Genomic DNA, 15060 nt, shown 5'->3' with positions numbered 1-15060 from the left:
TGATATTTAAGTTTTGATCTATTTTAATAGTAGTTATTGGTTAGTTATATATTTAATATTAATAATCGGTACATTAATGTTTATAAAATTATTATGAACATAAAAATAAACTTCAATTTGTTTTATAAATTAATATTTTCCTAATACTAAGCCAAAATACAAGTGGATAAATATTAGAGCAGTTGAGTAGAAGAGACTAAGAATAAAACTTGGCTAGGGCCTTTCTTTCGTTTTTTTGACACTTTTTATTCAAAGTTGGATGTCTTGTAATAATCTATTCAGTTAATTATAATTATTTGACATCGATGATGGTATATTGATCAAATAATTAAAATTTATAATGTATTTATCAATAAAAATATTTTTATTATAAACAAAAAGACTTACTTCAATTTGTTTTATAAATTAATATTTTCCTAAATATTACTAGGCCCAAACACAAGGGGAAAGAATCCTTTATCTTTTTTTTTTTTTTGTTTTTTTTCCCTGGGGTTTTGTTTATAGTTAATTGGGTCATCAACGGTTGGTGGGCGGGCTTTTATTACAAATCATGGGCTCTAAAGTACTAAGGCCCAACAAGATCCAGAGCCCAAGAAGCGGCCCTTATGCTCTAGGGTTTTTTGTTGCCTTAAGTGTATCAATATTTATCATCAGCAATCGGCGCTACTTTTCTTATACCCTCTCGTCGACAGTCTCACGAACCCTAATCCAGGGTTGTCTAATCAGGTTTCTCTCTCTGCCATACGCTTTTATTTGGAGATGTGCGTGTATATGAATATGTTTGTTATATCAACTAAGCATATTAGATGGTCGAAGTTATACTGACAAGATTTCTCTTCATCTTTGCCGGACTTTTTGTTGTTGATGTGCAGAAGTGAGCTAAGATACGAATATCTTGAACCATGAGGTGCGATAGAGCTTGTACATTTTTATTACTTTCAATTTTTTTTCCATAATTGGCTAGATATGTAGTTTTGTACATGAAATGGGTCATCTCTCAACTTTGTGTTATGTTGGCGTTATTTTGTTGAAGTCTTTCTGTTGCTGTCCGGTTAAATCTTTTTTGAGCGATATGACCTGCAAGATTTTAGTTATGATTGTGGGACAATTCAGATGTATTTTCTTTCTGCAAATCTTTTACTAGACTTGGTGTGTAAGGGAGAACATTTGTGGGTACCTTTGCTCATTTGATTTGTGATTGGACTACTTTTGCAGTAAGCTTCAGAGTGATGCCCTGAGGGAAGCTATCTCTCAGATTACCGCGGATTCCAAAGAGAAAAAGCGGAACTTCACCGAGACAGTGGAGCTACAGATTGGGCTGAAAAACTATGATCCTCAGAAAGATAAACGTTTCAGTGGTTCAGTTAAGTTGCCTCATATCCCCCGACCAAAAATGAAGATTTGCATGCTTGGTGATGCCCAGCATGTAGAAGAGGTATTGCCATGTTCTAAGTACTTATTCAAAAAGTTTGATGGTTATATAGGTTGCCAAAATAATGATTTTGGATAAACCTTAGATTTCTTTTCTGTTTACACCATAATTTAGTGGGTATTTGCTGAGTGCTTATCACAAAAGGCACATCTTTTCCACAGTTCAGATGTACCTTAAGTCCAACCATTGACAAAGATAATTGTTAGCAGGCTTGTTGTTTGTCATAAATTAAGTATAGTTATACAGTATGTTATTGTGTTTTATGTTCTGTAGAGATCCTCATTTGCTTTTGTTTTTATTCTGAAGTGTTGACTCGTGTCTTCTGTTTTTAGCAAATGTGCATTGAACTACTTTATTCATAGCTATTTTATCCTGTTATGGAACAGGCTGTTTTTCAGCCATTTTTTTGGGGTGGGGGGTTGATTTTTGTTATTTTGGATCTTTTACCTGATCTTGGTATGATATGCTGTTCTGTTCTACACTATTAACTTCAAATGATACATGGAAAGGCTAGTGAAGCCTCTTGCTGGATTTGCCAGTTCCCTGGAGGAGTTTTCGTTTATACTATTGTTTCTAATGTTATGTTGTATCCTTTGACTAGGCCGAAAAAATTGGTTTGGAGTCCATGGATGTGGAGGCTTTGAAGAAGTTGAACAAGAACAAGAAACTGGTGAAGAAGCTTGCAAAGAAGTATCATGCTTTCTTAGCCTCAGAAGCTGTTATCAAGCAGATTCCTCGTCTTTTGGGACCTGGTCTCAACAAAGCAGGTATCTGTTATGTTGGGTTTTGACTTAAATTTTTCTTGGTGCTCGTGAAATATTTTTATCATTTGCATTGCACATGAAGGCAATCTTGATATTCTAAAAATTGAATTATCTACAAGCTCCTCGGATTTTCCTTCCAGTTTTTAACCACTTTTATGCAGGCAAGTTTCCTACTCTTGTGACCCACCAAGAATCTCTGGAGTCCAAGGTGAATGAGACCAAGGCAACAGTCAAGTTCCAATTGAAGAAGGTGCTCTGCATGGGAGTAGCTGTTGGGAACTTGGACATGGAAGAGAAGCAAATCTTTCAGAACGTGCAAATGAGTGTTAACTTCCTGGTTTCCCTTTTAAAGAAGAACTGGCAAAATGTGAGCCTTCTTCCTGTGTCTTCAGTAGCTAATTACATTTCCTCTGTTTGCCGATTATATAGATTGGTGTTCATATGTGGTGTTTCATCATGTTTGGGCCTTGCCAATAGTATTTTGGGCTTGAATCATACTCACATTCTTTTTGCAATAACATACATAACTGGCTTATATCTTGTAGTTCTTTAACATCAATCTTATGTATTATCATTAGCTGATAACTGAATATTGTAATTGATTGAGATACTTTGATGTAATACTTGTGCCTTCCAATCTGCTAGTGCTAGTTCCTGGCAGACACTTTACTAGGAGTATTTGTTTCTTGTGTTTCCTCCGAAGTGATGTATCTATCTTGGTTAAGTCATTGGTCTTGCAACTCGATTTTCTGGGTTATGCCTTCTGTTTATCCACTATTACTGAATTTGATGTGGTTGCTGTTGGTTCTCTTGCCTAGCCTTGTATCTCTGATATTTTGTTTCTGAAAATTGCATCTAGTGTAGCACCTCTTGGTGGATGAGTTTTTGAGATGTAGTGTAATTTTAGGTATAATTGTCCAGAATATCACCTTACTAGTTTATTTTGCCTCCTAGCTGTTGCTAAGAAGTTTTATTTGGTGTTCTTGTTAACAGGTTAGGTGCTTGTACCTGAAGAGTACCATGGGAAAGCCGCAACGCATCTTTTAAGAGAATCGTTTTTTGTTTGGAATTCTTAGTCAGTCAAGTTGTATGTCCGTTATAACGATAAAATATTTTCCTGACATGGGAATTTTTGGTGTTTCTATCGTTGGGTTGCTGTGTTAAGATGCACTATAGTGGGTGTTTTGTTTTGTTTCTACATTGACATGCTACGGTTATTACCAAATAGCCATATTTCTTATTTAAAATGAACCAAGGAAGACGGAGTGAGGAATGCTGGCTGATGCTACTCGTTAGTTCATTTTAGTGGTTCGTATTACAGCATTGGGGGTCATAACCATTATAGATTTCAATTATCTATCTACATTTGCATTTAAAGAACTCTGAGGACAATAATGTTTGCATTCTGAGAATCTTTATGATCTTGGATTTATGCGCGACATACAGAAGGGTAAAGATTTTGGTCAAGGTTTGTCAAATGGTTGCAAAAATTTGAAATTTAACTTATTAAGTTGCATCAAATCTCCTTATCAGTTAGATGTTTGAATTGATACTTTATTTTCCGAAATATGAAATCTCTATTATTAACTAAAAAACAGTAACCCAAAGCCGTATACTCATCTAAAATTTAATGTTGGAAACAAATTAACTACCTTAATTATGACTAATTTTTTTATAGTTGATAAGGTCAAATACCAAACAAGTTGGTGGCTCGGGGGTCGCGAGCGTTAATTTTTAAAAGCAGAAAGAAGCCTAAACCAAAGGCGGCGGGCCGGTCAGTGCACGTTTTATAATTTAGGGTAGCACTCCCACTAGCACGGTATTAGTCGTCTTTCTTTGTTTCATCATTTAGTTCTCCGCATATATATTTTATACTTAAAAAGCAATTAACAGTAAAACGCCATTATTGAGTGCAAATAGCTCTGCTCAAAGAGGCGTCCGCCCCACGACTCTCAGCCCCTTCCAAGAGCCGTCTCTTTCTCTTTTTACTCTTCCTATAAATTAAGGTACTGACTAAACAGTCTTTTGCTTTGTTTTTAACTCTTGTTTTGCTCCTTCGGTTTCTCCGCCTGTTTTCTTTCTTTCAAGAAAGAAAAGAGCCGACCCAAGAAATATTTTTTGGGTCCCTGCTATAAGATCGGATCCAGAGAGTCTAGTGACTGTAAGTCTTCATTTCCGTATGTATCTATCTTGAAGTAATCATGCTTCTTTCTCAGCCTACTCTTTATTTTTTGTGATGATTTTTCTGACTGGTAACTGTAGTTGCTTCTTGTCATGCCAGCTGACTTTTTTATTTAAAAGAAAATAATTTAATCTTTTTTGGGTTTAATCTCTTTTGGAGCTTGCAAGGAAAAGAATATCTATTTCATATTCTCGGAAGGAAAATATTCAAATCTTGGAGTGTGTTGGTTGTTTGAATTCTTTAAGGACTTTCAGTATTGACTTTCGGACCCTTTCTGATGAGGATCCTTATGGTCCGAAGTTTACCAACATTCTTGAAACGCTTCGTGCATGTTATGTGGATTGGTCAATGAGGAGGCTTCTTTGTGCGTGATTATTGGTTTTTCTTGGAAACTTTCGTCTCAGGGATGTTCTTTTAGTATCTCATGTGGGAAAAGTGTGATCTGAATCGTGTTATGATGTTATTTCATTTGTATTGTGATTTCCAGCTGAGAGTTACTAATTCTCTCTCCCACAGATGCGGACATCAGCTTGAATAATTACTGTTCCACTAATAGATTCAGAATGAAACTCTCTGATACGCTGATGCGGACACTCTTTGTCGTGTTGCCGTGCAGCTTAAAATTGGTTGCTACTCTTTGTAGATATGATTTCAGAATGAGAATACAAGTGCCTTAGTATGTGAAACTTTGAGTGTTTCTTGTCTTATGCCCCTTGTGATTGCTTTTCTTTCTTATTTTTCCCTTTCTGTCCTCGAGTTCTATGCCGTCTTTCATGACATTATTGCTGAGATGTTCTGTTGTTATAGTTCTTAAATGTTGTATGCATGGTTCTTCAACTTCATGTCTTGAATCCAATTAATTGAATTGGTATTTTGGAGCCTCGAGTGAAGGGCGGTAGCATCTCACTTGTCCTTCTCATAATGCTCCAAACATCTATTGCTTTGTTGCTTGGAAAAAGATGATCAGCATTCTTCTATGTATTTTGTCATCTGCAACAAGGCGCACATTCCAAATATTGTTAATGAGCTACCAAATATTTAGCACTGCAGAATAGTCGAGACATTAGACGATGAAGATCTCGTGTTCTTTAACCCTTACCATTCATTTTATCATTGACATTCTAAAAATGCCCTTTTTCAGGATAATATGGCAACTGCACGGCTCCCGACCAACTCCATATTGAGAAGTACTCCACAAAACTTAACTAAAAGTGCATTTGTTAAGAGCCCCGTCTTGTTGGGATCTGTGAAGAGCGTTGCTAGAACTTTTGGTTTGAAAACGAAGCCCGATTTCAGAACAACAATGGCTGTATACAAGGTCAAATTGATCGGTCCAGATGGTGATGAGTGTGAGTTTGACGCACCCGATGATGCTTACATTCTCGACTCTGCTGAGTCCGCAGGAGTGGAACTGCCATACTCCTGCAGAGCCGGTGCATGCTCCACCTGTGCAGGGAAAATGGTGTCGGGTTGTGTTGATCAATCGGACGGTTCATTTCTTGATGAGAATCAAATGGAGCAGGGCTACTTGCTGACCTGCGTTTCCTACCCAACTGCAGATTGTGTGATTCACACTCACAAGGAGAGTGATCTTTACTGAACATCATCTTCCCGTTTTCACTCTGGCTTGTTCCATCCGAAGCAGTGAGTCCTGTTCTGAAAACAGTTGAAATAACAATTGTAGTTTACCGTTGAACGGGCAACTTTAGACCGTCTGAATATTAGTGTTTATCGTTCTTGCAACTCATGATTTTCTCAGACAACTCTGTTGTAGTGTCTGTTCTTTGCTTTTGGCTGTGTGTGTAAGGAGAGTATTAAGCTCAGGATTTGCAGATTTGGAGAGACGAATAAAAGGGCTATGCTCGGGATGAGCTCATTAGTAGTTTCATGTCCAGCGGCTTTAATTGCTGTTGCAAGAGAGTTGTGGGTTAGCCTTACAAAAAAGCCATATACTTGATCCGACCGTCGAGCCCAATACAATTGTAACTGGCGCAGCCCAAAACCAAGAAAGGCGAAGTCTCTACCACCAAATTGACTACGTAATGCAAAATTAATTATTTAGTAATAATAAAAGTTGATATCTTCTTCAGCTTTCTCATAAAGCTTAAAAAGGTGGTGGCCTTTTCTACCACATATATATATGTGTATATATATATATATATGATTCCAGTGGGCCCAATTAATTTAGGACAAAAACAAAAGGGCTGGCCCAGGAATGGATGGATAACGAATAAGAATAAAAGCCCATAATTCTGGCCCACCACAAAAACTGATAGAGAGAGAGAGAGAGAGAGGGAGAGCTTTGAGGATTTAACAAGAGAAAGATAACGTAACATGGAAGTGGTGATGTGACCACCGACCTTTTACAAGGGTGAGCCCTGTGCGTGGGTTCCGAGGAAGATCGCCTGAGTCGTTGCCGCGCATGCTAACACGTGTACACCCCCCCCCCCCCCCATTTCCCCCCTTTCTCTCTTTTCTTTTTCTTTTTATAAATATATATATACACATTCTCTCTTTTCCTCTTTAATGCTCAAATTTTAATTCTCAGTTTAATTAATTCGTCTCTTCTATTTATCTTTTTGTTTCCCCAAAGTGTTCCTACTTATACATAATTATATTTATTTTCATTTAATAAATAATTTTTTTAATTAAAATTCATTAAATTTATTGATATTAATAAAAAAATTTGAATAAAAATCATATATACTTCGACAAACTTATTACTGACTTGTCATAATATATATAATTTTTTTCCCACCAAACTATCCTTATAAAGGTAATGATATATCTCCTCACATGCATTAACATGTGAAGATCCATATGATAATTTTCTCAAAAAATACTCGTTTGACCTACAATAAGTGAGTAGTAAGTTAATCATGGGGTGAAGATAGATTTTCATTCAATATTTTTGCTAATATTAATAATTTTCACTATTTAACGAATTTATTTATTAAATAAAAATAAACGTCAAAGATATTAGATGTAATTTTTCAAACCACAACTACACCAAACTTTAGAGAGAGCAATACAGTTATCCCTAATACAGTATTATTAGTAGAAAATCATTTATCTTTCAAGAAATTTCTAGTGATACTTTTGCCATGCTATTTTTGGGCTATTCAATTCAAAATAGGCAAAAAAATTCAAAATATTTATACTAATCTAGGAACCAGCCATCTAAATTTCATAATATATATATATATATATAAATGACAATAATTTCAAATAAAAAAATTAAAATTTATTTGAAATATTAATGGGCCCTCAATCTCATCCCAAAAGTGAGTGAGTAGGATTGTTGAATCATTCTCCAAAAACCCTATCAATATCTCTCATCAATCCCTATTGCATTGCAATAAAAAGGGAACCCTAATTTCTTTGGCTAACATTATGGAGGTTGGTGAATTGTTTGGACTCAACCAATCAACTGAAATCATGTAAAAGAGTCAAATAATAATGAGTTGATGTTTTCTAAGTTTCTTAGGTGAAAAGCATCCATCATACTTATTTCTCTACTTTTCTTTAATTTCTCAAACTTAATCTTGAGAGCTACACCATTAATGCATCAAGTACATTTCAATTATTATTTTTTAAAATAATTTTCTTCTTTAATTATTCTCCTATGCTACATGAATGATCACATTGAGGAATTCAAAAAAAAAATATTAACAAAATGGAAATGGTTTTTCCATTCTATTAGTAGAAATTCAGATACTAGATTTTTCGATAAATAGTCTTTTTTTTTTTTAAGTAGACTACTTTAATATGGCAAAAGCATGAGTTTTCAATAAATTTAAGATAAATTACAAAGAGCTCTCCCGAGATTTAATCATAATTACAAATATCTTCTTTATTATTTGAAAAATTATAATACCCTTGAAATTAATGGTCATCTAATAATTACCCCCTATAATGGACTATTACGAGAGGGTATTTATTAATTTCAAGAGGGATTTTTAATTTTTCAAACAATGAGGGCAACTATAATTATGATAAATATCAAAAGAGCTTGTTGTAATTTATCCACAAATTTAAAAAACTTAAAAAACCCATTTTGAAGATTCATAATGACTCTAAATCCAACTGATTGAATATTGATTGAGTCATTTACGATTATTCAAATATTAAAATAATATCAATGATGAAATTTAGTACTAAAATAGATTTTACTCTTTAAAGAGTTGATAAAAGGATTCGAAAACCCACCCAATAACCCATTTATGGATCAAACTCACATATAAGATTATATATGATGATGGGTGGGTGGACCTTTGATGAAATTAGAAATGAATCTTGTCTACCACTCAAATACCTCTAATTGCCACAAATGGTCAATGAAAGTTCAACCTTCCTGCATTCTTCACCAAGAAAGTCTAGTGGGTTCTTGATGTCATTGTGGCAAAATATGAGGGCATTTCCGGGAATCAACAGTATGTCGGTAATTTACTACTACTGAGTTCTGAGCTGGAGATGGCTCATTTCTCTGTTTGTGTGCATTCATTGAGATTAAAAGACCCCCAAAAGGTGAAAAGAAAAGGGAATCAAACTACAGAAACAAAGGGAGTCAGTCATTACGTGGAAATAAACAAGTGGAAAACATGTATGAAAAATCTTGCCAGGAATGGCAGCTGTATTTTATTACCACTATTATAAATACATGAAGAGAGAGAGAAGATTGTAGCCAACTCATTTTATTATTGCACCTGAATATACTGTGTGAAAATTATATAAAAATATCAAGAAAAAGGGTACGCGTATGCATATATATAGAGACATTCAAGAATAAAGCACCGTCGTGGCTGAGATTTAAGAGAGTTGGCAAGTTGCAATGGCCACCCTTCTTCGGCTGCTTCTCCTCCCCCTCCTCATCTTTGCAGGTTTCTTCTTCTTCTGCTTGTTATTTTTCTTCTTCTTCTTCTTCTTCCATTTAAGGGAAGGCTGTTTTTCTATTGTCTTTGTTGATGAAAGATTCAGTTTTTATGTTATGCATGTGAAGGGCCCTTCTTTTATTTCCTGCTGATGACATTTCACCTTCAAGATCTTGGATTTTCTTGTGATTTTTTCTTTTCTGTGAAGTTAGTCAGATGTGCTATATTGGGATTTCTTTGTTTTGCTCTTTTCTTGATTTTGGTGCAGTGAATGAGGGGGATGGTGGGGTGTGCTCAGTTTCAAGATTCAGAATTTTATGGTCTTTGTTTCTTTAATCTGTGGTTCTTTTAAGTGATTTTGTTGTAAATCAGTCGCAGTGAAAGTGAGTTCTTTGATATAGAAGAGAACGGAAATTTATTTATTCAAGTGATTGATTGATTGATAATATTCATGATGTTCTATTCAGTATTTGAATTATGGAAGATTTCTGTTCCGTTTGTGCATTTGATTTAATATCACTTGATAGCTTCTGAGTTCTTGATTGTGTTGATGAGGTGATTGGCAATTCCTGTTTCCTGAACTGAGCCAAACGAACCTGTAAATTCTTCAGCTTCAATTCGTTTCCCTCTGTTTTCTTGACAGTTCTTTGACTCTCTTACCTGTGTTCAGATTCATTTGTTAGTATCAGCAGCCTCGGAGTGGGAATTAATTATGGCCAGATTGCCAACAATCTTCCGTCACCGTCACGTGTCGCCTATCTCCTCGGATCTCTCAATATAAGCAGAGTGAAGCTTTATGATGCCGATCCAAATGTCTTAACGGCATTCGCCAATTCCGACGTAGAATTCGTCGTCGGACTAGGAAACGAGTACCTGCAGAAGATGACTGATCCAAATCAAGCTCAAGCTTGGATTCAGCAGCACGTCCAACCTTACATTTCTCAGACCAAGATCAAGTGCATCACTGTTGGAAATGAGGTCCTAACGGGAAACGACACTCAGTTAATGTCGTTTCTCCTACCAGCAATGCAGACTGTTTACGGGGCTCTTTCGAACCTTGGACTGAACAAGGAGATTTATGTCACAACAGCTCATTCAACTGGAATCTTAGGCAATTCGTTTCCACCTTCTGCCGGAGCATTCCGGCAAGATCTTGCTGTGTATCTCCAGAGCATTCTCAATTTCCATGCACAGACGAACTCGCCGTTCCTTATAAATGCGTATCCTTTTTTCGCTTACAAGGATAATCCGGATCAGATTTCGCTGAGCTATGTGCTTTTCCAGCCTAATCCGGGGACGGTCGACCCAATCACAAACTTGCATTATGATAACATGTTATATGCACAAATTGATTCCGTTTATTCAGCCATTAAAGCAATGGGCCATACAAATATACAAGTTAAAGTCTCCGAGACAGGTTGGCCATCGAAAGGGGATCCAAACGAGGTAGGGGCTACACCAGAGAATGCTAGGTTATATAATGGTAATTTGCTGAGCAGGATAGAGCAGAACCAAGGGACCCCTGCAAAACCATCGATACCGATAGATATATTCGTTTTCGCGCTCTTTAATGAGGATTTAAAGCCTGGTCCAACATCTGAGAGGAACTATGGATTATATTATCCTGATGGAACTCCTGTGTACAATATTGGGTTGCAAGGTTATCTTCCGAGAATGGACTATTCAGCTTCGGAGAAGAACGTAAGAGGATGTCTAAATTTATCAAGTTGTTTGCTTTTTCAGCTGCTTCACATAATGTTGGACTCATAATTTTCTCACTCTCTTGCTTACTTTTCAGGTCATATTTTTCTTCAGTTTCCTCCTTCCGATAGCTTTCTTCATATGTACTTTATAGCGCGCTGAAAGTTAACTCATTGGTCTGACAAACAAATTAGTGAAAAGAAACTATATAGAAAACAGAGTCCCTGACGTTCCTCAAAGCTTAGACCAGTTCTTTGCGGTGGGAAATTTAAAGGTAAGGAGTTTACATCTTTCACTTTTCCTTTGAGTTATATATTACATGAGTTTTCACATACAAAGATGCTTCCTGATACAGTGATTTTACTTGCATTAGTGCCTTGGAATCCCCTATAGCCATATATGTTAAAAATGCCTTTTCATAACTCAAACGTACAATGGAAAGGGGCTTTGTGGTGTTTAGCATAGTATGCTGATTCACTAAAGAGGGAGTTTTGTCGATTGACGGTAGATGATCAAGAAGCTCAACAGCTTAATCAGCTTATTCTGGATTCCTTCTATTGTAGTTTATTAAAGAATGATAAAGTCTCTATCCCTCCAATTTCCACTTGCAATAATCCTAATGAATCTCATTTTGATAAAAATTCATATATTCTTCAAGATTTTTGCCCATTTCGGCTTCTATCACATAAAAAGAGCCTCCATCACTGTCCAAGTTTTAGCATTTCTGATTTGTTTAATGAACCACCAAATTTGAAAGCTCGTTCCCATTTTGTCTGTTCTTGTGATTCTCGTAACGACATTTTTCCATCTTTATTTCGTTTTCCTTCCTTGTCAAATGCATGTACTGCGTCACTGTGATTGGTCCCCAATATCTTTTCTGGCATCCTCTTCAATCTCAGTCGTAGTTTTTGCAATTTTGTTGCCTTCTTGCATGCAATGGAAACTTATATCTGCATTTGAGGTAAATTTTGTCTGATTGCGACATTATTTCTGGGATTCTTGAAAATTCTTATCTAGTCCTTTTGGGAAAAGTTTATGTTGCCTATTCTGGAGCTGTAACATCAGTATGATGCCTGAACCCACAAACCTGTCTCGTGGCAATCAACATCATCCAGCCCATGTTGTTATCCTTTTCACTGATCTTACATCATGGATTAAATAGGATAAGGTAGACATATAGACAAGTACCTTTTGATGAATTCACTACTTTGTGTGTGGCTGCCTAGCCCCCTACCTAATTTCAACCAAACTTGACAGGCGACCACATCTTATTTTAAGATGTGGTCCAATAACAGCGAACCGACAGACATTACTGTCATGATGCTCGATTTGGACTTAGTTTAACCCATGATTAACTGTTTGATCTCAAGAAAACATCATGCCGTGTTTGATATTGGAAACATGACGGTTAAAGATGCACTAAGCCTTGTTTAGTAGGCCTAGTCATTGAAACAGGACTACGTGTGCAAGAAAATGCTTTCTGCTGTCTTGCAGCATTAGATTAAACATTTTAGCATCATTGCTATTTGATCAAGCTCAAGGTCGTGTCGACCTCCCAAGACTAGCTAGTGGAATCCCAGGTACCAAAAATCTAGGAAAACAAGCACAGTTACGCTTACTGGAAGGTGCCCATCTAAGACACATTGATGCTTAAGTCAGTTTGAGTACGAAATCGAACAAGTAGAACAAATATATTCACTCAAAAAATGGGCGCGCATATCTTAATCCTAAGTTGTCCAAAGTAATTATTAGGGCTAGATGTCTTGACTTGTCTCTCAATCAGTTTCCTTGTTTTATCCTCATCACTATTAGCTCACATCGATTTCGAAATGGTCTTCTGTTCTTAACGAGACCGATGTTTTGCTGTGTGCAGGTAAAGCTGCCGATCTATTCATCTCTGCCGGAGAGAGGTTCTACTCTACCTTGTAACCCTCCTGTAGTAGTAGTAGGACTGTTGTAGACATAGATTATTCAGATGCAATTTGATTAAAAATAGGTTATTTGTTGAGACAAACAGAAAATAAGGAGGAGTCTTTCTACTGGTGACTCTCAGTTGGATAGAGATGATGTTTAATGCTACATTTGACCTTCATGATACTACGATTTTTAACTAACATCAATTTCTGTCTTCTCCATCTTTGTTTTGTTTGAAGTGTTTAGGTTGTGTTTGGTCTGCCCGTCTCATAATTGATTATCAGATATTTCCTTTTAGAAAATATGATTATGGTGTTTGAATTTACAATCTTGTAATAATAGTACGAATATAGATTCAGGCTAAATTTCGAAATTAACTGACTTCATCCTCAAGGATAATTTAATTTTTTTTTAAAAATATTACATGCATGGAAATAATTGGTAGTTATAAATAAGGGATAGTTACAATCTTTGATTTGATGTAATTACACGTAAATCTCTTATAATTTGAAAAATTATATTTAACACCCTTGATATTTGTTTCCGTTTAAAAAATAGGTCCGTTAGTTAAAATTCACTGAATTTGTTGATAGTAACAAAAAAAACTTGAATGGGAATTGATATTTATCTTTGATTGATTTATTATATGTCAAATAAACTTTTTTCAACTAAGACACCCTTATAATAATGAAGATATATCTCCTGGATAAAGGTAATTTATTTATAAAAAGCTCTATTTAGCCTTAAACAAATTAGAATTTTTGTTTTTTTTTACCCACGCACGCACCACTCACACATGCCCCCAATGCGTTTTAAACCCAACATCTCCACAATAATATTGAGCCCCAAACCATTGAGGTGTCCCTTTAATAAATGAGGAATAAGTCAATTGGGGGCAAATATAGGATTTTATCTATTTTTTTTATTAATATCAACAAATTCAGTAGAAGTAACTCTCAGGAGTATTAAATATAATTTTTTAAACCACAAAGATCTATATGTAATTATAACAAATATTTGGGGAGGAGAATAACTATCCCTATAAATAATAATTGTGGTAGGGTCAAAAGTTACAAATTGTAAATTTGATCCAATGGTGATTTTGATAAAGATTGAATTCTGAAAGTGATTATTAAGAAATGGGCCACACATATAGAATATATATATACATACTTTTTCTATGTGTAATTTATTTATTTATTTTTAGAGGGGAATATAATTTATTTATTCTATATATGAAAGTAAACGAGATCTTAAAATAATATATATTTTGTCTTTGGATTTATAGTATCAGCTGTTACCTGACATTAAATTTTGGTTATGTTCCAACTGGGGCTAAAATTCTGTCTTTTAATGATGTTAAAATGAGGTATGCATATGATAAAACAATTACTGTCACTGTGGATACAAAATGCTTAAATCATAATACACTACTGAAGAAATTATCTTATTAATTTTTATACACAGACAAAGAAATTTTGATCATTTTGCAATAGAAATAATTAATACTACTCTAACTTAAGTACATACTTTAGTATGTCTATGCTTTAATAAAAATATAATTATTCTCGATGTATTGTTAAATTAAATGAGTATATTAATCCTATTAAAAAATATAAATTTAATACACGCATTATTGAAATAGTTAAAAATTATAAATACTTGAATTAGTAAGGTTGGGAAGGAAGAAATATGTGCCCGTAAGAATAAGTAAGAAATATAAATATCAGCTATTATCTGACCTTCTAATGTGTTGCAATACCCGTTGCAAATTTATAATCGAGACGAGTTTCTTATAAAATCCGTCACAAGAGATGTCGCTTCTAATCCGTTTCTTTTCTATTTTTTTTTCTTTATATGAAAATTTAAAAAAAATCATCATATAATAATCAATATATAAGAAAAGAAATAAGGGCCGGGAGGTTTGTAATAATTTTTCAATCTTGTCTGCAAGGATAAGCATGAAGATATCAAGCTCTATATATTACGGATTTCTCTAAAGGTACCTCTTATCTCATCCTGCTCCGAGTCCACATTATGGAAGAAGGAACAAAAAATAATGTGTGAGTAACAACTGATTTTATTACAGGACAACTCATGATCGATGTTCATGACAGTCGATCTATTATGCATGTCATAAGCTTTATTTTCTCTCTTATTTTAACCTCACACAATTCTCTATCATAGGATGTAACA

General features: G+C 35.0%; 3 protein-coding genes across 5 annotated transcripts; all 3 read left to right on the top strand.

Annotated features, from left to right (window-relative positions):
• Positions 1-615: 615 nt before the first annotated feature.
• Positions 616-3447, top strand: LOC105171044 (large ribosomal subunit protein uL1z). Its single transcript, XM_011092044.3, has 6 exons — positions 616-726; positions 873-907; positions 1216-1435; positions 2034-2199; positions 2358-2563; positions 3190-3447. The coding sequence occupies exons 2-6, from the start codon at positions 903-905 to the stop codon at positions 3241-3243; spliced, it is 651 nt and encodes a 216-aa protein (XP_011090346.1). The 5' UTR covers positions 616-726; positions 873-902; the 3' UTR covers positions 3244-3447.
• A 597-nt stretch (positions 3448-4044) lies between these two features.
• LOC105171043 (ferredoxin, root R-B1) lies at positions 4045-6260 on the top strand. Of its 3 annotated transcripts, none has more exons than XM_011092041.3 (2): positions 4045-4202; positions 5520-6260. In XM_011092041.3, exon 2 carries the CDS (start codon positions 5526-5528, stop codon positions 5976-5978), a length of 453 nt encoding a protein of 150 aa, XP_011090343.1. In that variant the 5' UTR covers positions 4045-4202; positions 5520-5525; the 3' UTR covers positions 5979-6260. The 3 variants fall into 3 exon arrangements, with proteins under 3 accessions (XP_011090343.1, XP_011090342.1, XP_011090344.1); XM_011092040.3 differs by lacking the exon at positions 4045-4202 and adding an exon at positions 4209-4357; XM_011092042.3 differs by lacking the exon at positions 4045-4202 and adding an exon at positions 4211-4373.
• A 2802-nt stretch (positions 6261-9062) lies between these two features.
• On the top strand, positions 9063-13085 carry LOC105171042 (glucan endo-1,3-beta-glucosidase 14). The gene is made up of 4 exons (XM_011092039.3): positions 9063-9258; positions 9920-10950; positions 11048-11224; positions 12824-13085. The coding sequence occupies exons 1-3, from the start codon at positions 9210-9212 to the stop codon at positions 11102-11104; spliced, it is 1137 nt and encodes a 378-aa protein (XP_011090341.1). The 5' UTR covers positions 9063-9209; the 3' UTR covers positions 11105-11224; positions 12824-13085.
• Positions 13086-15060: the final 1975 nt, after the last annotated feature.

The sequence above is a fragment of the Sesamum indicum genome, linkage group LG9 (assembly GCF_026168435.1).
Source record: "Sesamum indicum cultivar Baizhima isolate 11 linkage group LG9, ASM2616843v1, whole genome shotgun sequence".
Classification (NCBI taxonomy): domain Eukaryota; kingdom Viridiplantae; phylum Streptophyta; class Magnoliopsida; order Lamiales; family Pedaliaceae; genus Sesamum; species Sesamum indicum.
Note: the sequence above shows the minus strand (reverse complement) of the source record. Positions and strands in the feature narration are given on the sequence as shown.

Coding starts and splice junctions, on each gene's coding strand:
- LOC105171044 (XM_011092044.3), top strand. Junction 1,436..2,033: donor ATGCCCAGCATGTAGAAGAG/GTATTGCCATGT, acceptor TCCTTTGACTAG/GCCGAAAAAATTGGTTTGGA. Junction 2,200..2,357: donor ACCTGGTCTCAACAAAGCAG/GTATCTGTTATG, acceptor ACTTTTATGCAG/GCAAGTTTCCTACTCTTGTG.
- LOC105171043 (XM_011092041.3), top strand. CDS start 5,526: ATGGCAACTGCACGGCTCCCGACCAACTCCATATTGAGAAGTACTCCA.
- LOC105171042 (XM_011092039.3), top strand. CDS start 9,210: ATGGCCACCCTTCTTCGGCTGCTTCTCCTCCCCCTCCTCATCTTTGCA. Junction 9,259..9,919: donor CCCCCTCCTCATCTTTGCAG/GTTTCTTCTTCT, acceptor ACCTGTGTTCAG/ATTCATTTGTTAGTATCAGC. Junction 10,951..11,047: donor ATTCAGCTTCGGAGAAGAAC/GTAAGAGGATGT, acceptor CTTACTTTTCAG/GTCATATTTTTCTTCAGTTT.